This window comes from Salmo salar, chromosome 23 (genome assembly GCF_965601325.2).
Source record: "Salmo salar chromosome 23, fSalSal1, whole genome shotgun sequence".
Taxonomy (NCBI): Eukaryota; Metazoa; Chordata; class Actinopteri; order Salmoniformes; family Salmonidae; genus Salmo; species Salmo salar.
In genome coordinates, this window is record NC_138313.1 from 5,198,691 (window position 1) to 5,223,925 (window position 25,235).

At 45.6% G+C, this 25,235-nt stretch overlaps 1 protein-coding gene across 1 annotated transcript in view; it reads left to right on the forward strand.

Moving 5' to 3' along the window:
* Nucleotides 1-25,235, forward strand: part of LOC106583966 (anoctamin-8) — a 67,043-nt gene that overhangs the window by 36,626 nt on the left and 5,182 nt on the right. Inside the window, exons 8-17 of the mRNA XM_082967892.1 lie at nt 1,772-1,933; nt 4,258-4,410; nt 4,812-4,938; nt 10,201-10,256; nt 10,396-10,470; nt 12,943-13,190; nt 13,386-13,890; nt 20,199-20,390; nt 23,843-23,974; nt 24,992-25,102. Coding sequence (XP_082824018.1) covers nt 1,772-1,933; nt 4,258-4,410; nt 4,812-4,938; nt 10,201-10,256; nt 10,396-10,470; nt 12,943-13,190; nt 13,386-13,890; nt 20,199-20,390; nt 23,843-23,974; nt 24,992-25,102 — 1,761 coding nt within the window. The remainder of the gene's footprint in view (nt 1-1,771; nt 1,934-4,257; nt 4,411-4,811; nt 4,939-10,200; nt 10,257-10,395; nt 10,471-12,942; nt 13,191-13,385; nt 13,891-20,198; nt 20,391-23,842; nt 23,975-24,991; nt 25,103-25,235) is intronic.

The window sequence follows — 25,235 nt, forward strand, 5'->3', positions numbered from 1 at the left end:
GTTTCAATCTGAACAGAACCACTATTTTTGGGGGTTTCGTTCCACTGTTACGACAGGCAAAATAAAGTCCTGAACCGGTTCGACCCCAAAAAAGTACGAGTTTATATCGTTCCTTTCTGTTTCTTTTTTAACCTGTGAAATCAACAGGTTTTTACATTTAGCTCATTAAATTACTTCATCAATCCGTGCGGATAGAGTAGGCAAGCTAGTTGTTTACATGCGTGATGGACAGACAAGTGTAGCCCATGCTGCAATATGCGACTTCAATTTTGGCTTCTATGGAGGAACCTTGAATGTCCCTTGAGCTAGCTAGCTTACAAGCTTGAGCTAGTTAGCTTACAAGCTTGTGTGTGCAGAGCAGCACAATAATTAAAAACACGTCTTACCTTTTTTTAGTTAATAAATCCAATGTGATAAATAGACCTATAGTATCCTTAACTAGCATTGAACAAGTTAATCCATTCTTCTCTACTAATTAAAAATCTCTCTCCCTATCTTCTGAATCAAGCTTGTAACATCAGTACAGTAGCCTATGCTTCTGAAGGGGGAGGAGCAGGTAGCCTAAACACGCACAGGCAAGGATTTTCAGCTTGCAGGCAGACACTTATCAAGGTACAAGGCAAGACCCAGATGCAGACACAGGAGGCAGATGGTTGGAGTCTTAAAATGTTTATTAATCCAAAGGGGTGGGTAAGAGAATGGTCGTGGACAGGCAAAAGGTCAAAACCAGATCAGAGTCCAGGAGGTACAGAGTGGCAGATAGGCCCATGGTCAAGGCAGGCAGAATGGTCAGGCATGCGGTTACAAAGTCCAGAAACAGGCAAGGGTCAAAACCGGGAGGACTAGAAAAAGGAGAATGCAAAAAGCAGGAGAACGGGAAAACCGCTGGTTGACTTGGAAACATACAAGACGAACTGGTACAGAGAGACAGGAAACACAGGGGTAAATACACTGGGGAAAATCAGCGACACCTGGTGGGGGTGGAGACAATCAGAAGGACAGGTGAAACAGATCAGGGCGTGACACACTGGTATAAGTTTTTGAGTGACAGAGTGAGGGCTTTGCATAGGTGCTTTGTTGTATTTTGTTGTGGGACTAGAAAAAAATGCCTGAAACGTAGAACAACGTTATTAACCGGTTCCCGTGCTTTAAAAGTAACGGTTCTGTTCCGGGAACAGTATGGACCACTTTAGTTTCAGGTTACGTTTTTGTTACTGGAAAAATGGCGTTCTTTTCCGGTTTTCTGTTCTGTTTCCTGAACCGGTTCCAACCCCTGGTTTTCACTTTGTCATTATGGGGTATTGCGTGTATAATCCATTTTGAAATCAGGCTGTAACACAACAAAATATGGTAGTCTAGGGGTATGAATAATTTCTGAAGGCACAATAAGATTCTGCCCCTATGGGCAGTTCTGGCTCAGACAAGCCTTATGGTCCAAGGCTTACTTACCACTTACTTTTCAAGTGCACTGTCTGGAACACGTTTAGGACATAGACACACAGATGTGATACACTCATCTGCTCTCTAACAGACTTATGCCGGTCTCTAACAATGTTAACCTTTTCAACTGAATCACATAGTGAGATATTGAACTGTTGACACTTGAAAATGTAGAAAGTGTTTCGAAGTAACCTCCGATATGATGATACCATTTCTTCCTAAGACGTTTTCCTTTTCCTCCAGTCCTCCTTTAGTTTTTACACAGGTGTTATAGAGGTTACATGTTTCCTATTTAAAGATTCACCTGTGTATTCTCTGTGTGTTCTCTCAGACAAGTCGTGATATCTGCTGTGTAGTGTTTGCTCTGTTCAACGTGGTGTGGGCCACACTGTTCCTGGAGAGGTGGAAGAGGAGGGGGGCGGAGCTAGCCTATAAGTGGGGTACGCTGGATACCCCTAACGAGTCCCTAGAGGAACCACGGACACAGTTTATGGTGAGGAGGACATGAGAACATTTCAAATCAAATAACATTTTATTTGTCACATGCGCCGAATACAACAGGTGTAGTAGACCTTACAGTGAAATGCTTACTCACAAGCCCTTAACCAACAATGCTTTAAGAAGTTTTAAGAAAAATAAGTGTTAAGTAAAAAATAGATAAGTACATTTTTTTAAATAAAAGTAACAAATAATTCAATGGCAGCAGTCAAATAACAATACCGAGGCTATATACAGGGGGTACCGGTACAGAGTCGATGTGCGGGGGCACCGGTTAGTCGAGGTAATTGAGGTAATATGTACATGTAGGTAGAGTTAAAGTGACAATGCATAGACAATAACAGAGAGTAGTAGCAGCGTAAAAGAGGGGTCTGGGTAGTCCTTTGATTAGTTGTTCAAGAGTCTTATGACTTGGGGGTAGAAGCTGTTGAGAAGCCTTTTGGATCTAGACTTGGCACACCGGTACCGCTTGCTGTGCGGTAGCAGAGAGAACAGTCTATGACTAGGGTGGCTGGAGTCTTTGGCAATTTTTAGGGCCTTCCTGTGACACCACCTGGTATAGAGGTCCTGGATGGCGGGAAGCTTGACCCCAGTGATGTACTGGGCCGTATGCACTACCCTTTGTAGTGCCTTGCAGTCGGAGGCCGAGCAGTTGCCATACCAGGCAGTGATGCAACCAGTCAGGATGCTCCCGATGGTGCAGCTGTAGAACCTTTTGAGGATCTGAGGACCCATGCCAAATCTTTTCAGTCTCCTGAAGGGGAATAGGTTTTGTTGTGCCCTCTTCACGACTGTCTTGGTGTGCTTGGACCATGTTAGTTTGCTGGTGATGTGGACACCAAGGAACTTGAAGCTCCCAACCTGCTCCACTACAGCCCCGTCGATAAGAATGGGAGCGTGCTTAGTCTTCCTTTTCCTGTAGTCAACAATCATCTCCTTTGTCTTGATCACGTTGAGGGAGGGGTTGTTGTCCTGGCACCACACGGTGAGGTCTCTGACCCCCTCCCTATAGGCTGTCTGGTCGTTGTCAGTGATCAGGCCTACCACTGTTGTGTCATCGGCAAACTAAATGATGGTGTTGGAGTCGTGCCTGGCTGTGCAGTCATGAGTGAACAGAGAGTACAGGAGGGGACTGAGCATGCACCCTTGTGGGGCCTCCGTATTGAGGATCAGCGTGGCGGATGTTTTGTTACCTACCCTTACAACCAGGATCCAGTTGCAGAGGGAGGTGTTTAGTCCCATCGTCCTTAGCATAGTGATGAGCTTTGAGGGCCCTATGGTGTTGAACGCTGAGCTGTAGTCAATGAATAGCATTCTCACATAGGTGTTCCTCTTGTCCAGGTGGGAAAGGGCAATGTGGAGTGCAATAGAGATTGCATCATCTGTGGATCTGTTAGGGCAGTATGCAAATTGTGGTGGGTCTAGGGTTTCTGGGATAATGGTGTTGATGTGAGCCATGACCAGCCTTTCAAAGCACTTCATGGCTACAGACATGAGTGCTACAGGTCGGTAGTCATTTAGGCAGGTTACCTTTGTGTTTTTGGACACAGGGACTATGGTGGTCTGTTTGAAACATGTTGGTATTACATACTCAGACAGGGAGAGGTTGAAAATGTCAGTGAAGACACTTGCCAGTTGGTCAGCGCAAGCTTGGAGTACACATCCTGGTTATCCTTGTAAATGTTGACCTGTTTAAAGGTCTTACTCACATCAGCATGCAAAGAGCCTGATCACACAGTCAACCCGGAACAGCTGATGCTCTCATGCATGTTTCAGTGCTACTTGACTTGAAGCGAGCATAGAAGAAATTTAGCTCGCCTGGTAGGCTCGTGTCACTGGGCAGCTCTCGGCTGTGTTTCCCTTTGTAGTCTGTAGTAGCTTGCAAGCCCTGTCACATCCGACGAGCGTTGGAGCCGGTGTAGTACGATTCAATCTTACTCCTGTATTGACGCTTTGCTTGTTTGATGGTTCGTCGGAGGGCATAACGGGATTTCTTTTAAGCTTCCGGGTTATAAGCTTTAGAGGCTTCCATGTGGCGCAGCAGTCTAAGGTTCAAATCCAGGCTGCATCACATCCGGCCATGATTGGGAGTCCCATAGGGCGGCGCACAGCGTCATTGTAAATGAGAATTTGTTCTTAACTGACTTGCCTAGTTAAATAAAGGTTAAATACCCTTTTTTGCTTTTCTCTTCCCTCTCCATTTCCCTCCACTTTTCTTCTCCCACCCTTTACCCTCTCTCTCACCCTTTCCTTCTTGCCCCATCCCCTCCATCTCCCCTCTCCCCCTCCATCTCCTCTCTCGCCCCCTCCCCCCTGCAGGGCGTGAAGCGGTGCAGTCCCATAACAGGCTGTGAGGAGTTATACTACCCTCCGTGGAGGAGGAGGATGTTCAGGTGGCTGGTCAGCCTGCCCATCTGTATGCTTTGTCTCTGCTTTGTCTTCCTGGCCATGCTCATCTGCTTCGAGCTGCAGGTATGTCAGTACTGCTCCTTCTGGCTGCTGCTGCTCTACTTACATAACTGCCTTCCTAGTGTCTAGGGAGCGTTCCCAAAATTCACAGGTTTTCCAGAAATCCTGGTTGGAGGATTGCGGATTTTGTGCTTCCATCGTCATTCCATCGTCATTCCAGGAAAGCTTCCAACCAGGATTTCTGGAAAACCTGGGAATTTTGAGAAAGTTAACGGAATTTAACAACCCTACAAAATAAAATTTCCTTCAACCGCAGAAAGGAATTGATTGTAACGGGTCGCTGCCGTGAAATGTCAACACCCTATGCGCTGTGCCAATAGAGTTAGCCCACTTGGTGGGAATTGTAACGTGGCTCATATTAGCGAGGATGGCAACAATATTAGGCAGCTGTTGTTGTCTCACAGGAGTTTGTGATGGGGATCAAGGAGGTACCTCGCTTGGCCAGGTTCATCCCTAAGATCATGCTGGCCATCACTGTGACCGCCTGTGACGAGGTGTACCGGAAGATAGCCTGCTGGCTCAACGACATGGGTGAGAACACGCAGGCAAACACACACACACACACACACACACACACACACACACACACACACACACACACACAGAGAGAGCACTCATCCGTCAAGCTTGACAGTTGATTCCTGAGTACTAAGGCAAAACTATATATATATATATATATATATATATATACTGCTCAAAAAAATAAAGGGAACACTTAACTTCTTGGGGCTATGTGGGACGCTAGCGTGCCACCCGTGGTGCACCCTATCAACAGCAGGTGCATTTCAAGAGCGGCAAATTTGAAACCAAATAAATGTCAAAATTCAAATTTTTCAAACATACAACTATCTTACACCCTTTGAAAGATAAACATCTCCTTAATCTAACCACGTTGTCCGATTTCAAAAAGGTTTTACGGCGAAACCATAAAGTTAGATTATGTTAGGAGAGTACATTGACAATAGCTGTGTGTAATGTTTTGTCAATTCAAAGACAGGGTCACCAAAACCATAAAACCAGCTAAAATGATGCACTAACCTTTTACAATCTCCATCAGATGACACTCCTAGGACATTATGTTAGACAATGCATGCATTTTTAGTTCTATCAAGTTCATATTTATATCCAAAAACAGCGTTTTACTATGGCATTGATGTTGAGGAAATCGTTTCCCTCCAATAACCGGCAGTCAAGTCAGCACCACAAATTAAATAATTAAAATTAGAAAACATTGGTAAAATATTATATTGTCATTTAAAGAATTATAGATTTACATCTCTTGAACGCAATCAACTTGCCAGATTTAAAAATAACCTTACTGGGAAATCACACTTTGCAATAATCTGAGCACTGCGCCCAGAAAAATATGCTTTGCTATACAGACAAACGGCCATGTTGGAGAGATCTAAAATCGAAAATACTATGTAAATAATCCATTACCTTTGATTCTCTTCATCAGATGTCACTTCCAGGAATCCCAGGTCCATAACGAATGTAGTTTTGTTCAAAAAAGCTCATCATTTATATCCAAAAAGCTCCGTGTTGTTAGCACATGATCTAAGCCAGCCGGACTTCTCGTCATGAACGAGGGGAAAAAATATATTTACGTTCGTTCAAACATGTCAAACGTTGTATAGCATAAATCATTAGTGCCTTTTTTAACCAGAACATGAATAATATTCAAGGTGGACGAATGCATTCTCTTTTATAACGTATTGGAACGAGGGTACCCAACATGACCTCGCGCGCCAGAGTCTAATCGGCCATCACCGTTCCATGGCTCTTGTTCGGTCAGATCTCACAGTAAAAGACTCAAAACACTTTGTAAAGGCTGGTGACATCTAGTGGAAGCAATAGGAAGTGCCAAAACATTAATCAACCCCTGTGTGTTTCAATGGCATAGGCTTAAAGGTAATTCAACACATCAGGTATCCACTTCCTGTCAGAAAATGTCTCAGGGTTTTGCCTGCCAAATGAGTTCTGTTATACTCACAGACACCATTCAAACAGTTTTAGAAACTTTAGGGTGTTTTCTATCCATATATAATAAGTATATGCATATTCTAGTTACTGGGTAGGATTAGTAACCAGATTAAATCGGGTACGTTTTTTTATCCAGCCGTGAAAATACTGCCCCCTAGCCCCAACAGGTTAAACAACACATCCTAGATCTGAATGAAAGAAATAATCTTATTAAATACTTTTTCCTTTACATAGTTGAATGTGCTGACAACAAAATCACACAAAAATAATCAATGGAAATCCAATTTATCAACCCATGGAGGTCTGGATTTGGAGTCACACTCAAAATTAAAGTGGAAAACCACACTACAGGCTGATCCAACTTTGATGTAATGTCCTTAAAACAAGTCAAAATGAGGCTCAGTAGTGTGTGTGGCCTCCACGTGCCTGTATGACCTCCCTACAATGCCTGGGCACGCTCCTGATGAGGTGGCGGATGGTCTCCTGAGGGATCTCCTCCCAGACCTGGACTAAAGCATCGGCCAACTCCTGGACAGTCTGTGGTGCAACGTGGCGTTGGTGGATGAAGCGAGACATGATGTCCCAGATGTGCTCAATTGGATTCAGGTCTGGGGAACGGGCGGGCCAGTCCATAGCATCAATGCCTTACTCTTGCAGGAACTGCTGACACACTCCAGCCACATGAGGTCTAGCATTGTCTTGCATTAGGAGGACCCCAGGGCCAACCGCACCAGCATATGGTCTCACAAGGGGTCTGAGGATCTCATCTCGGTACCTAATGGCAGTCAGGCTACCTCTGACGAGCACATCGAGGGCTGTGCGGCCCCCCAAAGAAATGCCACCCCACACCATGACTGACCCACCGCCAAACCGGTCATGCTGGAGGATGTTGCAGGCAGCAGAAGGTTCTCCACGGTGTCTCCAGACTCTGTCACGTCTGTCACGTGCTCAGTGTGAACCTGCTTTCATCTGTGAAGAGCACAGGGCGCCAGTGGCGAATTTGCCAATCTTGGTGTTCTCTGGCAAATGCCAAACGTCCTGCACGGTGTTGGGCTGTCAGCTCAACCCCCACCTGTGGACGTCGGGCCCTCATACCACCCTCATGGAGTCTGTTTCTGACCGTTTGAGGAGACACATGCACATTTGTGGCCTGCTGGAGGTCATTTTGCATGGCTCTGGCAGTGCTTCTCCTGCTCCTCCTTGCACAAAGGCGGAGGTAGCAGTCCTGCTGCTGGGTTGTTGCCCTCCTACTGCCTCCTCCACGTCTCCTGATGTACTGGCCTGTCTCCTGGTAGTGCCTCCATGCTCTGGACACTTTGCTGACAGACACAGCAAACATTCTTGCCACAGCTCGCATTGATGTGCCATCCTGGATGAGCTGCACTACCTGAGCCACTTGTGTGGGTTGTAGACTCCGTCTCATGCTACCACTAGAGTGAAAGCACTGCCAGCATTCAAAAGTGACCAAAACATCAACCAGGAAGCATAGGAACTGAGAAGTGGTCTGTGGTCCCCACCTGCAGAACCACTCCTTTATTGGGGGTGTCTTGCTAATTGCCTATAATTTCCACCTGTTGTCTATTCCATTTGCACAACAGCATGTGACATTTATTGTCAATCAGTGTTGCTTCCTAAGTGGACAGTTTGATTTCACAGAAGTGTGATTGACTTGGAGTTACATTGTGTTGTTTAAGTGTTCCCTTTATTTTTTTGAGCAGTGTATATACTACTGGTCAAAAGTTTTAGAACACCTACTCATTCAAGGGTTTTTCTTTATCTTTACTATTTTCTACATTGTAGAGTAATAGTGAAGACATCAAAACTATGAAATAACACATATGGCTGTGTAAGGGCTATTTTACCAAGGAGGAGAGTGGTGGAGTGCTGCATCAGATGACCTGGCCTCCACAATCCCCCAACCTCAACAAAATTGAGATGGTTTGGGATGAGTTGGACCGCAGAATGAAGGAAGTGCTCAGCATATGTGGGAACTCCTTCAAGACTGTTGGAAAAGCATTACAGGTGAAGCTGGTTGAGAGAATGCCAAGAGTGTGCAAAGCTGTCATCAAGGCAAATGGTGGCTACTTTGAATAATCTCAAATATAAAATATATTTTGATTTGTTTCGTACTTTTTTGGTTACTACATGATTCCATATGTGTTATTTCATAGTTTTGTTGTCTTCACTATTATTCTACAATGTAGAAAATTGTAACAATAAAGAAAAACCCTTGAATGGGTAGGTGTTCTAAAACTTTTGACCGGTAGTGCGTATATAAACGTCCCTGTTTCAGGACCCTGTCTTTCAAAGATAATTAGTAAAAATCAAAATAACTTCAGAGATCTTCATTGTAAAGGGTTTAAACACCGTTTCCCATGCTTGTTCAATGAACCATAAACAATTAATGAACATGCACCTGTGGAATGGTCGTTAAGACACTAACAACTTACAGACGGTAGGCAATTAAGGTCGCAGTTATGAAAACTTCGGACACTAGAGGCCTTTCTACTAACTCTGAAAAACACCAAAAGCAAGATGCCCAGAGTCCCTGCTCATCTGTGTGAATGTGCCTTAGGCATGCTGCAAGGAGGCATGAGGACTGCAGATGTGGCCAGGGCAATAAATTGCAATGTCCATACTGTGAGACGCCTAAGACAGCGCTACAGGGAGACAGGACGGACAGCTGATCGTCCTCGCAGTGGCAGACCACGTGTAACAACACCTGCACAGGATTGGTACATCCGAACATCACACCTGCGGGACAGGTACAGGATGGCAACAACAACTGCCTGAGTTACACCAGGAACGCACAATCCCTCCATCAGTGCTCAGACTGTCCGCAATAGGCTGAGAGAGGCTGGACTGAGGGCTTGTAGGCCTGTTGTAAGGCAGGTACTCACCAGACATCACCGGCAACAATGTCGCCTATGGGCACAAACCGTTGCTGGACCAGACAGGACTGGCAAAAAGTGCTCTTCACTGACGAGTTCCCGGTTTTGTCTCACCAGGGGTAATGGTCAGATTCGCGTTTATCGTCGAAGGAATGAGCGTTACACCGAGGCCTGTACTCTGGAGCGGGATCGATTTGGAGGTGGCGGGTCCGTCATGGTCTGGGGCGGTGTGTCACAACATCATCGGACTGAACTTGTTATCATTGCAGGTAATCTCAACGCCCCTTCCCTGCGTTACAAGGAAGACAACCTCCTCCCTCATGTGGTACCCTTCCTGCAAGCTCATCCTGACGTGACCCTCCAGCATGACAATGCCACCAACCATACTGCTCGTTCTGTGCGTGATTTCCTGCAAGACAGGAATGTCAGTGTTCTGCCATGGCCAGCGAAGAGCCCGGATCTCAATCCCATTGAGCACGTCTGGGACCTGTTGGATCGGAGTGTGAGGGCTAGGGCCATTCCCCCAGAAATGTTAGAGAACTTGCAGGTGCCTCGGTGGAAGAGTGGGAAAACATCTCACAGCAAGAACTGGCAAATCTGGTGCAGTCCATGAGGAGGAGATGCACTGCAGTACTTAATGCAGCTGGTGGCCAACTTGTTACTTTTGATTTTGACCCCCCCTTTGTTCAGGGACACATTATTCCATTTCTGTTAGTCACATGTCTGTGGAACTTGTTCAGTCTCCGTTGTTGAATGTTATGTTCATACAAATATTTACAAATGTTAAGTTTGCTGAAAATAAACGCAGTTGACAGTGAGAGGACGTTTCTTTTTTTGTTGAGTTTAGATATATATATTTTTTATTCAGGTGATGATGATTATTACTGTGAATGCTGACATTATATTTCTTCCCCCACAGAAAACTACAGACTCCAGAGTGCCTATGAGAAAAATCTCATCATCAAAATGGTTCTTGTGAGTGGTGTCATCTTCTTCCTTATTACATGGAAATTGGACTCACTTTTCACATGACAAATGATTGAAATGCAGAACCCACACTTATACTTTCTCTCTAAAGTTTTTCAACTCACATGTTTTGTTTCTTTATTTGCAGTTTCAGTTTGTAAATTCTTATCTCAGTCTTTTCTACATTGGATTCTACCTCAGAGACATGGAGCGCCTGAAAGAGGTAAAAGCGACTGAAATCCCACCATGTTTCCTCTCCTTCCAAAAGTTACCCAAACAATTTTCACCTCCCTGGTCTTCCTTCCTTAATCCCTCTACCTTCTTCACATGTTGCTCTCTCTCCATTCTGCTTATTTCTCCATCTGTCTCTGTGTTGTGTGGGTCTTTGGTGCTGGTCTTGTGGTGTGGTCCTAGATGTTACTGGTGTTCTCACTGAGCCAGAGTCTTCTCAGGCAGCTGAAGGACAATGTGCTGCCATATCCCTTTCTCAAGATCCAGCTGCTGGCCTTCACCATCTGTGTCATCAGGACCTCTTTTAGGTTCAAAGTACGACTTCGCCCCCACCGTGGGGTCAGGAGTTAGTCATCTCGACATTACCTGCCCAGCACCCCATATTTTTTATGGGCCTAATCATAGAATTACATATGGAATCTCTATTAATTCAATATGATCTCTGTGGGCCTAGTCGTGAAGATTTGTCATTAGCTTTTAAAATGTATTACCTTTTATTGTGGCATAAACACAACCCATCATGATGTTTTCATATGATTGTCAATCACTAACTTCAAAGGGCTCCTTTACAAGGCTACCCACGCATGTTCATCCACTCGTAACATATTTCCAGCCTCCAAACAGTGATGAATGGAAAGAGACATCTGTTACACAAAACACCAAAAAGTGTAATTGACATTAAGCCAGATTTTATCACTACTGTGATAGGCTCATGTTTTGCCAGGACGCCGTACCGAACCACCTTACTTTCACCTGTGCTTATTTGTTTAGAGTTGTAGTCTGTTCGTTTGTTGTGCTTGTAGTTTGTGTCATCTTTATGCATCGTTGGCATTGCATAGAAAGCTTTTATATGTTTAGGTTAATCTCTCGTGGAAAGATTATGCGTGTAAAATGAGAGAATCTGTCAGGACTGAATGGGATGCGTAATATAAGAGTAGCAGTAGTCCCAGTGTTTGGGGTTTTTCGATAAATCCCGATTTCGCAGTTGTTAGTATCTTTCGAAATTTGAAAGGGGAGGGACGTTCGGCCCGTAACTAGCAAAGAGAGAGGGTGGAGCTCATCGTGCTAGCATTTCTTGATCTCTTAATTAACATGTATGGACCCAGAACTTAATGCTATGTTGATTTACAAAACACATAGCACACAAAACCAATGCTTCCCACAGTTGTTTTTTGTTCTACCTGTTTCGTTGTTAATTGTGTGTGATGTACATTTTGAAGCATTTGACATGTCTGTTAAGCAGTGTTATGTTATGGGTTTTATAGCGTCTGACTACCTGTGGATTTGGACATTTGTCCTACAAGGTTTGTGTCGTGAAAGTCATGTGCCTGGCACATCACTCTGTCCTCTTTTCTGTCTTTCTTTCAGCCACTCTGTTATTACTGTCTTTGGGTGTTTACTGTATATTCTCAGTGTTTTATTTCTGAAAGCCAAAAATGTCTGGGATATGTTTTCATACTGCACTTTCTGTTTGTGTTAAGGAACATTATAAGCACTGAGTGGGCCTTTGTGTAAACTGATGGACGACTATGGGCTGTCTGTAGATGTGCTATCTGTGGTTTGTGCTTTGACTTGGTCATGGTTTGCAGTGAAAGGACACTGTGTCTGTGTCCTGGGTCTTACCTCTGGGCCTGAGCACAATGCCCTGTAGTTATTCCTGCAGTAGTAGTTTTACATGTCATGGTTTTGATGTAGCACATTTGACTAGGCTGTATACAGAGTAGTGTGTGTATCTACTGTATTTGAATGGGCGTGAACTGCTTGCGGTTTATATAGAGGTTTGTTTTCAGTCCATCATATACAGTACAGAGTGAATATTATACACTGAGTATACCAAACATTAGGAACACCTTCCTAATATTGAGTTTTGCCCTCAGGACAGCCTCAATTCGTCAGTGCATGGACTCTACAAGGTGTCGAAAGCGTTCCACAGGGATGCTAACTCCAATGCTTCCCACAGTTGTGTCAAGTTGGTTGGATGTCTTTTGGGTGGTGGACCATTCTTGATACACACGGGAAACTGTTGAGCATGAAAAACCCAGCAGCGTTGCAGTTCTGTACACAAACCGGTGCGCTTCGCATCTACTACCATATCCCATTGAAAGGCACTTAAATATTTTGCCCATTCCCCCTCTGAATGGCACACATACACAATCCATGTATAAATTGTTTCCTCCCCTTCATCTACACTGATTGAAGTGGATTTACAAGTGACATCAATAAGAGATCATAGCTTTCACCTGGATTCACCTGGTCAGTCTATGTCATGGACTGGTGTTCTTAATGTTTTGTAGACTCAGTGTATTTCTGCAAAGGAATTCTTTTTTTTAACCATTTTATTTGTTTAATGTGGTGCCTACTTATGGGAAACTCCACCCATGGTATTCAAACCCAGTGACAGATAATGACAACTCTGACCTTTAAGCCTTGATCCTCTACTTCATTTAACCCTTGATCCTGTCAGATGCTGGCCACCCTTTTGATCACCCGGCAGTTTGTCCAGAACGTGAAAGAGGTGCTGCAGCCTTACCTGTACGAGCGCCACAAGCTGGGTGAGCTCACCCTGCGCGGCATCTGGGACCTGTTCCTCTCAGCCGTGCTCAAGTACTGCCGGCTGGCTGCAGGAAAGGCCCAGGCTTCACCCACCGACCAGGCCGTACCGGGCCACGGCCTGAGGGGAACCAGATCCGGGGTGGGACAGCCTGACCGCAGGTAATGCTGACACAACGGCTTATATTCATTCATGAATAAGTTAAATTAGAGCTTTTTTTAGGGCATGTTTCTTTGAGTATAGACAAGTCTATGTTTTGATTTGTTTGAGTATGTGTGACCTATTCACATTATTACATACTTTAGTCTAATCAACACTATTGTAAGTGGAAGCCTAACCTTTCTGCTGTTCTATAGGGAGAAGAAGTATCTGAACGGGGGATGTGGGGTGCCTGACGAGGAGGAGAGGGAGGAGGGAGACAGCGGGAGGTTCAGTGAGGGAGAGAACGAGGAGTTGATAGATTGTGGCCTGAAGCTGAGGAAGGTTAGCTTCATAGAGAAGGTGGACAGGAAGTCATCTGGAGGGGGCTGCGTCCCCACAATAGAGGATAGTTTCCTGGAGGATGGCAGCCCCACCATGGTGGAGAAGGGGATGGACCCGGCCTCGGTGTTCGAGACGTATGATGATGCCGATGACAATGAGATGAAGGACACGGGTGGTTCGGCCAATGAAAGTGTGGCGGCTGCCCCACTGCCTTCTGGGCCGGAGAGCACGGTGAGGGTGCGTCATCACAGAAGGCAGAGGAGTTTGGAGAGACTAGACTCTGAGACCAAGAGGGAGTCGTGGATCGACCCGCCAGAGGAGCAGGAGAGTACGATTCTGGCACAGGCTGAGATTGAGAGCTGCATGCAGACCTATGAGGTAGGACAACACACACACATAAATAGATACAGTTGAAGTTGGAAGTTTACATACACCTTAGCCAAATACATTTAAACTCAGTTTTTCACAATTCCTGATATTTAATCCTAGTAAAAATTCCCTGCTGGTGAATTTTGGCTCATTCCTTCTGACAGAGCTGGTGTAACTGAGTCAGGTTTGTAGGCCTCCTTGCTTGCACACGCTTTTTCAGTTCTGCCCCAAAATGTTCTATGGAATTGAGGTCAGGGCTTTGTGATGACCACTCCAATACCTTGACTTTGTTGACCTTAAGCCATTTCGCCACAACTTTGGAAGTATGCTTGGGGTCATTGTCCATTTGGAAGACCCATTTGCGACCAAGCTTTAACTTCCTGACTGATGTCTTGAGATGTTGCTTCAATATATCCACATAATATTTCCTCCTCATGATGCCATCTATTTTGTGAAGTGCACCAGTCCCTCCTGCAGCAAAGCACCCCCTCAACATGATGCTGCCACCCCCGTGCTTCACTTTTGGGAAGATGTTCTTCGGCTTGCAAGCCTCCCCCTTTTTCCTCCAAACATAACGATGGTCATTATGGCCAAACAGTTCTCATCAGACCAGTGGACATTTCTCCAAAAAGTACGATCTTTGTCCCCATGTGCAGTTGCAAACCGTGGTCGGTTTTGGAGAAGTACCTTCTTCCTTGCTGAGCCGCCTTTCAAGTTATGTCTATATAGGACTCGTTTTACTGTAGATATAGATACTTTTGTACCTGCTTCCTCCAGCATCTTCACAAGGTCCTTTGCTGTTGTTCTGGGATTTATTTGCACTTTTCCCACCAAAGTACGTTCATCTCTAGGAGACAGAACGCGTCTCCTTCCTGAGCGGTATGACGGCTGCGTGGTCCCATGGTGTTTATACTTGCGTACTATTGTTTGTACAGATGAACGTGGTACCTTCAGGCGTTTGGAAATTGATCCCAAGGATGAACCAGACTTGCGGAGGTTTACAATTTTTTTTCTGAGGTCTTGGCTGATTTCTTTTGATTTTCCCATAATGTTAAGCAGAGGCACTAAGTTTGAAGGTAGGCCTTGAAATACATCCACAGGTACACCTCTAATTGACTCAAATGATGTCAATTAGCCTGTCGGAAGCTTCTAAAGCCATGTCATAATTTTCTGGAATTTTCCAAGCTGTTTAAAGGCACAGTCAACTTAGTGTATGTAAACTTCTGACCCACTGGAATTGTGATACAGTGAATTATAAGTGAAATAATCTGTCTGTAAACAATTGTTGGAAAAATTACTTGTCATGCACAAAGTAGATGTCCTAACCGACTTGCCAAAACTATAGTTTGTTAACAAGAAATTTGTGGAGTTGTTGAAAAATGAGTTTTAATGACTCCAACCTAAGTGCATGTAAACTTCTGACTTCAACTGTATGTATGCATGCACACGCACACACACACAAACTAACTAATGAACATGCTCACTCACTATGTGAACTATGTCAACAATGCCAACTCTCTAAATAGACAATTCCATCATCCCATATCTATGGGGCTTAAACCAACTAGAGAAGCAAACCCCATCAGTGCTGTAGTTCTATTTGCGTTGCCATACTGAGTAACGTAGCTTGCCATGTGTAGCTCATCAAGTGCTTGCTGAGCATGGACTCCTGTTACCATGGACCTTGATTTACCCCATACTTACTCAGGTCATGCCTTCATCAAATTTTATTGGTCACATACACGTGGCTATCAGAAGTTTATGCGAGTGTAGCGAAATGCTTTTGCTTCTACTTCCGACAGTGCAGTAATATCTAACAATTTCACAACAACTACCTTATACACACAAGTGTAAAGGGATGAATAAGAATATGTACATATAAATATATGGATGAGCGATGGCCGTGCAGCATAGGCAAGATGCAGTAGATGGTATAGAGTACAGTATATACATATGAGATGAGTAATGTAGGGTATGTAAACATTATATAAAGTGGTATTGTTTAAAGTGACTAGTGATACATTTATTACATCCAATTATGAATGATTAAAGTGGCTAGAGATTTGAGTCTGTATGTTGGCAGCAGCCACTCAATCAATGTTAGTGATGGCTGTTTAACAGTCTGATGGCCTTAAGATAGAAGCTGTTTTTCAGTCCCTCACCACCTGGGGGCGGCCCGTCAGAAAGTCCAGGACCCAGCTGCACAGGGCGGGGTCGAGACCCAGGGTCTCGAGCTTAATGACGAGTTTGGAGGGTACTATGGTGTTAAATGCTGAGCTGTAGTCCATGAACAGCATTCTTACATAGGTATTCCTCTTGTCCAGATGGGTTAGGACAGTGTGCAGTGTGATTGCGATTGCGTCGTCTGTGGACCTATTGTGGCCGGTAAGCAAATTGGAGTGGGTCTAGGGTATCAGATAGGGTGGAGGTGATATGATCCTTGACTAGTCTCTCAAAGCACTTCATGATGAAGGAAGTGAGTGCTACGGTGCGATAGTCGTTTAGCTCAGTTACCTTAGCTTTCTTGGGAACAGGAACAATGGTGGCCCTCTTGAAGCCTGTGGGCACAGCAGATTGGGATAGGGATTGATTGAATATGTCCGTAAACACACCAGCCAGCTGGTCTGCGCATGCTCTGAGGACGCGGCTAGGGATGCCGTCTGGGCCGGCAGCCTTGGGAGGGTTAACACGTTTAAATATTTTACTCACATTGGCCACGGTGAAGGAGAGCCCACAGGTTTTGGTAGTGGGCTGTGTCAGTAGCATTGTCTTGTCCTCAAAGTGAGTAAAGAAGTTGTTTAATTTGTCTGGGAGCAAGACGTTGGTGTCCGCGACAGGGCTGGTTTTCTTTTTGTAATCCGTGATTGACTGTAGACCCCGCCACATACGTCTCGAGTTTGAGCCGTTGAATTCCGACTCTACTTTGTCTCTATACTGATGCTTAGCTTGTTTGATTGCCTTGCGGAGGGAGTAGCTACACTGTTTGCATTCGGTCATGTTTCTGGTCACCTTGCCATGATTAAAAGCAGTGGTTCGCACTTTCAGTTTTGCGCGAATGCTGCCATCAATCCACGGTTTTTGGTTAGGGAAGGTTTTAACAGTCACCGTGGGTACAACATCACCGATGCACTTGCTAATGAACTCGCTCACCGAGTCAGCGTTTACATCAGTGTTGGTGTCTGAGGCTATCTGGAACATATCCCAGTCCACGTGATCGAAGCAATCTTGAAGCGCGGAATCCGATTGGTCGGACCAGCGTTGAACAGACCTATGCACGGGCGTTTCCTGTTTTAGTTTCTGTCTATAGGCAGGGAGCAACAAAATGGAGTCGTGGTCAGATTTGCCGAAAGGAGGCTTTGTATGCGTCGCGGAAGTTAGAGTTGCAATGATCCAGAATGCTGCCAGCTCGAGTCACGCATTCGATATGCTGATAGAATTTAGGGAGCTTTGTTTTCAGATTAACTTTGTTAAAATCCCCAGCTACAATAAATGCAGCCTCAGGATATATGGTTTCCAGTTTACATTGAGTCCAGTGAGGTTCTTTCAGGGCCGTCGAGGTGTCTGGTTGGGGGGGTATACACGGCTGTGATTATAATCGAAGAGAATTCTCTTGGTAGGTAGATAATGCGTTCGGCATTTGATTGTAAGGAATTATAGGTCAGGTGAACAAAAGGACTTGAGTTCCTGTATGTTGTTATGATTTCACCACAAAACGTTAATCATAAGGCACACACCCCCCCCCCCCCTTCTTCTTACTAGAGAGATGTTTGTTTCTGTTGGCACAATGCGCCGACTGAAATGTCTATACGATACTCCAAAACACCCTGTCTAGTGTCCTTCACAATCTGTCATTGGATGCCTAAAGTGATTTCAGCTCTGAACTCTATTCCCTCCCTGTATGTTGTTGGGATTCTGGGATGGTATGGGTGGGTTCTATGTTTACCTTGTGGGGAACACTTCTAGTTATATTATTGACTACTTAGCTAACTTGAATGTAATTACATGGCCGTTCCACCAATTTGGTGCCCTTTGAGAAGTGTAACTTGGTAAAACAAATTAAAATGATTTAACCTAATTTTAACATTCTGTCATAAAGAACACATTTTCCCATCAAGAGGTTAAATAAATAAAAAAAAGACTATAGTAAGTACCTATTAAGTTCCAAATAAAGTAACAGGGTTGACGTTTTCGTCTTAACTCAGCCATAAATCCTCTTCTGACAGAGGGAATGGAAACTTGTTGTGTGCCAAAAAAAATTTCATTGTTAAAACATTTCTAGCCTTTCCATCTATGGGTAACAGGGTTAACGTGTTATGCTCGATCCGCTCAGTTTTCCACCACAAAACACCAAAACAAATCTAATTACACTATTATTTGACTATTAGATGTTAAATGTTTGTTTTGAAATAAATCATTTAAAAAATATAGTTTCACAATGTTAAATTGTGAGTTCAGTTCACATAACAGGGTTGACCTTAAAATGAGGGACAAACGTAAATGAATCCCAAATCACATGAAATAAATGATCTTCAGAAATGACTTTGTCAAAGCAACAAAATAGCTAGGGCTATATACTAACCAGGTTTCCAGCCAACATTTTTATGCGAGTAAAGTACGCCGGATAAAAAATGTAACGACAGGCCTTATGGAAACAGAAAATGTGTCAGTAAACTTTCCAAATGTCGATAAAACAAAATATGCTAGATGGTAAAATGAATTGTGCAAGAAATATAGGTGGAAAAGCTTTTATGCACAAATATTGATATAACAACCATACTTGGAGTCACACGATTACATGTTGTGTGATCCTCCCACTACGACTCGTCGGGAAAGCATGCAGTTTATTAGGCTACAGATTAAATACATTATGATGAACTTCACAGGGTGGTGAAAGTGCAAGGTGATGAGCTTGATGCTCCTTTCCAATAAATATTGAGCGTCTTATTCTGGTGACATGATCATCGTTGCATGGCTAGCGTTTGACAAATAAAAATCATCTTTCTCCATAATAATGTCATCATGTAGGCTATCCTACCCGCACTGTATCTAAGAGCTGTTGGCTAGAGCACAAGTCCCAATACCAGAGTGGGCACACATGCTATATAGTGCAACATTTTTGTGAGAAAACCATCAGTAGAGTTTTACCCATTTTACTTCAAAGGGTATTTTTTAAGTGCACTACATCATCACGCAAAGCCTTTTTTGATAGAAACACATATTTGATAGAAACACATATCTGGTGGGAAAATGTGCATATTATTTTTATGCAAATTTTAGAATATGCACATTAAAATCTGTCACCAATTGGATGGAAACCTAGCTACTAATGGTGAAAACTTTGAGAAAGGTTGGTTAAGTGGGTTAAAATCTTCCTATAAGTCAGAGGGTGCACGGAGGGGCATGTCAAAATGCTGAATTTCAGCACTTTAGCAAGTCTTTATTTATATAAAAAAATCTGATTTATTGAAATCTCCATGTGGTCTATATTAAAAGGCACTTAATTTAATATAACTGGCTGATAATTTTTTCATATTTTACCCCTTTTTTTTCTCCCCAATTTCATGGTTTCCGATTGGTAGTTAGTCTTGTCTCGTTGCTGCCACTCCCGTACGGACTCGGAGAGGCGAAGGTCGAGAGCCCTACGTCCCCCTAAACAAAACACAACCCAACCAAGCCGCACTGCTTCTTGACACAATGCCCGCCCGTGTCAGCGTGGATGCCTGGCCCACCACAGGAGTCGCTAGAGCGCGATGGGACAAGGACATCCCTGTCGGCCAAACCCTCCCCTAACCCGGATGACGCTGGGCCAATTGTGCATTGCCCCATGGGTCTCCCGGTTGCGGCCGGCTGCGACAGAGGCTGAACTCGAACCAGGATCTCTAGTGGCACAGCTAGCACTGCGATGCAGTGCCTTAAATCACTGCGCTACTCGGGAGGCCCCTAATATAACTGGCTTTTAAAATGCAATATATTGGTGCACAATTTCGTATTAAAATATAAAAGGGAAAAGCCACTCTTATCGGGGAACAACCCTACAGTGCAGATACAGTATGTATTACCACCAAGAAATGTAAATACATGGTATCTGTATCTTGCACTATGCACTCAGAATCAGTAAGATATTATTTTAGGTCTTTTGACGTCACTGTGCGAGGCAAAGTTAGCCATGACTAGCTAACTTCCCATACAGGTACAACTGCATTTACACAACTTCTGTTCTGGCCCTTACTGAAACAATAAAGATATTAAACACTGTGATAATCATCTATCCATGTCACGGTGCTGACAGTGTCTGTTGTGTATTTTGTCCCTTCCAGGACACCTTCCAGGACTACCAGGAGATGTTTGTCCAGTTTGGCTATGTGGTTCTCTTCTCCTCAGCCTTCCCCTTGGCGGCTATGTGTGCTCTCATTAACAACATCATAGAGATCCGCAGCGACGCCTTAAAGCTCTGTACCGGCCTACAGAGGCCCTTTGGTCAGAGGGTGGAGAGCATCGGACAGTGGCAGGTAGAACAGTCTGTTCAAGCTCACTTAATATATGTCGAATTGAAAGAACTTAAAAAAAGTAGAAATGATACTTAGTGGCAGTTAGGACTGAAGGACAGTGGCAGGTAGGACTGAAGTACAGGTAGGACTGAGGAACAGTGGCAGGTAGGACTGAAGGACAGTGGCAGGTAGGACTGAAGTACAGGTAGGACTGAGGGACAGAGGCAGGTAGAACTGAGGGACACTGGCAGGTAGGAGTGAGGGAAACTGGCAGGTAGGACTGAGGGACAGGACGGGTAGAACTGAGGGACACTGGCAGGTAGGACTGAGGGACACTGGCAGGTAGGACTGAGGGACAGGTAGGACTGAGGGACAGTGGAAAGTAGAACTGAGGGACAGTGGCAGGTATGACTGAGGGACAGGTAAGACTGAGGGACATGGACAGGTAAGACTGAGCAACAGGTAGGACTAAGGGAGAGTGGCAGGTAGGACTGAAGGACAGTGGCAGGTAGGACTGAAGGACAGTGGCAGGTAGGACTGAAGTACAGGTAGGACTGAGGGACAGAGGCAGGTAGGACTGAGGGACACTGGCAGGTAGGACTGAGGGACACTGGCAGGTAGGACTGAGGGACACTGGCAGGCAGGACTGAGGGACACTGGCAGGTAGGACTGAGGGACAGTGGCAAGTAGAACTGAGGGAGAGTGGCAGGTAGGACTGAGGGACAGGTAAGACTAAGGGACATGGACATGTAAGACTGAGCAACAGGTAGGACTGAAGGACAGTGGCAGGTAGGACTGAAGTACAGGTAGGACTGAGGGACACTGGCTGGTAGGACTGAGGGACACTGGCAGGTAGGACTGAGGGACACTGGCAGGTAGGACTGAGGGACACTGGCAGGTAGGACTGAGGGACAGGTAGGACTGAGGGACAGTGGAAAGTAGAACTGAGGGACAGTGGCAGGTATGACTGAGGGACATGGACAGGTAAGACTGAGCAACAGGTAGGACTAAGGGAGAGTGGCAGGTAGGACTGAAGGACAGTGGCAGGTAGGACTGAAGGACAGTGGCAGGTAGGACTGAAGTACAGGTAGGACTGAGGGACAGAGGCAGGTAGGACTGAGGGACACTGGCAGGTAGGACTGAGGGACACTGGCAGGTAGGACTGAGGGACACTGGCAGGCAGGACTGAGGGACACTGGCAGGTAGGACTGAGGGACAGTGGCAAGTAGAACTGAGGGAGAGTGGCAGGTAGGACTGAGGGACAGGTAAGACTAAGGGACATGGACATGTAAGACTGAGCAACAGGTAGGACTGAAGGACAGTGGCAGGTAGGACTGAAGTACAGGTAGGACTGAGGGACACTGGCAGGTAGGACTGAGGGACACTGGCAGGTAGGACTGAGGGACACTGGCAGGTAGGACTGAGGGACACTGGCAGGTAGGACTGAGGGACACTGGCAGGTAGGACTGAGGGACAGTGGCAAGTAGAACTGAGGGAGAGTGGCAGGTAGGACTGAGGGACAGGTAAGACTAAGGGACATGGACAGGTAAGACTGAGCAACAGGTAGGACTAAGGGACAGTGGCAGGTAGGACTGAGGGACAGGACAAGTAGGACTGAGGGACAGGACAAGTAGGACTGAGGGAAGGGACAAGTAGGACTGCGGGACAGGAAGACAGGATGGTAGGACTGAGGGACACTGACAGGTAGGAATGAGGGACAGTGACAGGTAGGACTAAGGGACAGTGGCAGGTAGGACTGAGTAACAGGTAGGACTGAGGGACAGACAGTGGAAGGTAGGACTGAGGGATAGGTAGAACTGAGGGACAGAGGCAGGTATGACTGAGGGACAGGTAGAACTGAGGGATGGACAATTGAAGGTAGGACTGAGGGACAGGTAAGACTGAGGGACAGGTAGGACTGAGGGACAGTGGCAGGTAGGACTTAGGGACAGGTAGGACTGTTGGACAGGTAGTACTGAGGGACATGACAAGTAGTACTGAGGGACAATGACAAGTAGGACTGAGGGACAGATAAGACTGAGCGACAGGTAGGTCTGAGGGACAGTGGAAGATAGGAAGTAGGGACAGGTAGCACTGAGGGACAGGACAGGTAGCACTGAGGGACAGGACAAGTAGGACTGTGGGAACGGACTGAGGGACAGGGCGGTTGGACTGAGGGACAATGACAAGTAGAACTGAGGGACAAGGACAGGTAGGACTAAGGGACAGTGACAGGTAGGACTGCGGGACAGGTAAGACTGTGCGACAGGTAGGACTGAGGGACAGTGGCAGGTAGGACACTGGCAGGTTGGACTGAGGGACAGGACGGGTAGGACTGAGGGACAGTGGCAGGTAGGACTGAGGGACAGTGGCAGGTAGGACTGAGGGACAGGTATAACTGAGGGACGGACAGTTGAAAGTAGGACTGAGTCACAGGTAAGACTGAGCGACAGGTAGGACTGAGGGACATGACAAGTAGGACTGAGGGACAGGGCGGTAGAACTGAGGGACAATGACAAGTAGGACCATGACAGGTAGGACTAAGGGACAGTGACAGATAGGACTAAAGGACAGGACAGGTAGGACTGAGGGACAGTGTCAGGTAGAACTGAGGGACAGTGGCAGGTAGGACTGAGGGACAGGTAAGACTGTGCGACAGGTAGGACTGAGGGACAGTGGCAGGTAGGACACTGGCAGGTTGGACTGAGGGACAGGACGGGTAGGACTGAGGGACAGTGGCAGGTAGGACTGAGGGACAGTGGCAGGTAGGGCTGAGGGACAGGTATAACTGAGGGACGGACAGTTGAAAGTAGGACTGAGTCACAGGTAAGACTGAGCGACAGGTAGGACAGGACAAGTAGGACTGAGGGACATGACAAGTAGGACTGAGGGACAGGGCGGTAGAACTGAGGGACAATGACAAGTAGGACAATGACAGGTAGGACTAAGGGACAGTGACAGATAGGACTAAAGGACAGGACAGGTAGGACTGAGGGACAGTGTCAGGTAGAACTGAGGGACAGTGGCAGGTAGGACTGAGGGACAGGTATAACTGAGGGACGGACAGTTGAAGGTAGGACTGAGGGACAGGAAGGACTGAGGGACGGACAGTGGAACATGGTACTGAGCGACGGGACAGGTAAGACAGAGGGACAGGACGGTAGGACTGAGGGACAATGACAAGTAGGACAGGGACAGGTTGGACTAAGGGCCAGTGACGGGTAGGACTAAAGGACAGTCCTAAGACCGGCAGTGTGAACGGGGGACTCTGATTATGGAAGGCCAGTGTTCATAGACTTTTGTTGCAGCCCAGCACTAATATTTCATAAACAGAGCCCTGTCCTTTCATATAAACCTAATCATGAATTTACCTTGTGTAAGCTTTGAAAGCATGAGGTTCTGTGTTATACTGTATGTACATACAGTAAGCCTGTCTGTTGTGTGTGTGTGTGTGTCTCTCTCTCTCTCTGCAGACAGCAATGGAAGCCATGGGTCTAATCGCCATCATAGTCAACTGTTACCTGATTGGTCAGTGTGGTCAGCTGCAGCGACTCTTCCCCTGGCTCAGCCCTGAGATGGCCATCATCTCCATTGTCATCCTCGAAGTACAGACTCTACTACAGTTACACACCTGACATCAGCTAATGCCTAAATAGGGATTTTGTAGGTGGTAGACTAACTCTCAGCACTGATCCAGAGTCAGATTTGATTGACGTCTTCTAATAATTGAGGTGAGGATATATGGCTAGACAACTGATCTCAGAGCAGCTCAACCTCTCAAACTGACAGCAGCCCAGCAGGCCATATAGACTTGTCTCTTTAAAAGTAACCTCGGTGAGCTGTAGTCATAGTAGCGTCTTCCAAAAGACACATTTCAAACGTTTATTATGACCTGCAGCTGCACCAATGCGTTTTGGCATCAAGCCGTCCTCAGTGTGCAGTATACTAGCAGGCTTTCAGATGAGATAAAAATTAAGTCATAATAATAAATATGACATACATTTTAAATCTTTCGTAAGTAAAGATGTCAAAGTTGTTTTACATCCCAGAGAAGGGATTTCCGTTACAACGGTATCTACCATGTAGCTAGTCTTGCTCACTAGTCAGCAGCAGGTGTGTCTTAAGCCCCTATGAAAGCTTAGAAACAGGCAATACTATTTTAAAAGCTAACCACAGCTACCTCAATGAAATGTATCCTCCTCCGAGGCAGCTTTCAGCTATTCAACTAAGTGCCCATAGCAGTAAAAATGATAAAGTGTGAAATGAGGCGGATCATTCCTGGCTACTTCTGTGGTTGTTGACAGGGCAGATGGGTGGTGAGTGATGTGAACCCTACTCCCAGCCAGAGACTGTACGTACCTGTAAGAAAGCTCAAGTGTTACATGATCTCTGGACATCTCCACCACTCTGTCACACTGCTGGTGGTGAGGTGTAAAGGGGGGGGGGGGGGGGGGACGACAGAATAGGAGAGTCTCAACATACTAAATAAACACAACACAGCACTGCAGCCAGTAAACAGCTCACAGGTGAACAGCTCTCTGGCTTGGCCTGCTAACTCAAACAGCCTGACCAGACTGGTCTTTTAAATGTTATAACGTTCTGTCTTGCTCGCTCTCTCTCAGCACTTTGCCATCCTGCTGAAGTACATCATTCACGTAGCGATCCCAGATATCCCCAGCTGGGTAGGAGAGAAGATAGCAAAACTGGAGTACCAACGCAGGGAGGCCTTTAAGGTAAATTGTCCATGCCTGAATCACATTGGTGTTGTGAGGAGGTCATTGTATCAATCAATCAATAAATCAAATTGATTTAGAAAGCCCTTTTTATATCACCAGTTGTCACAAAGTGTCCCCAGTAACCCAAAGT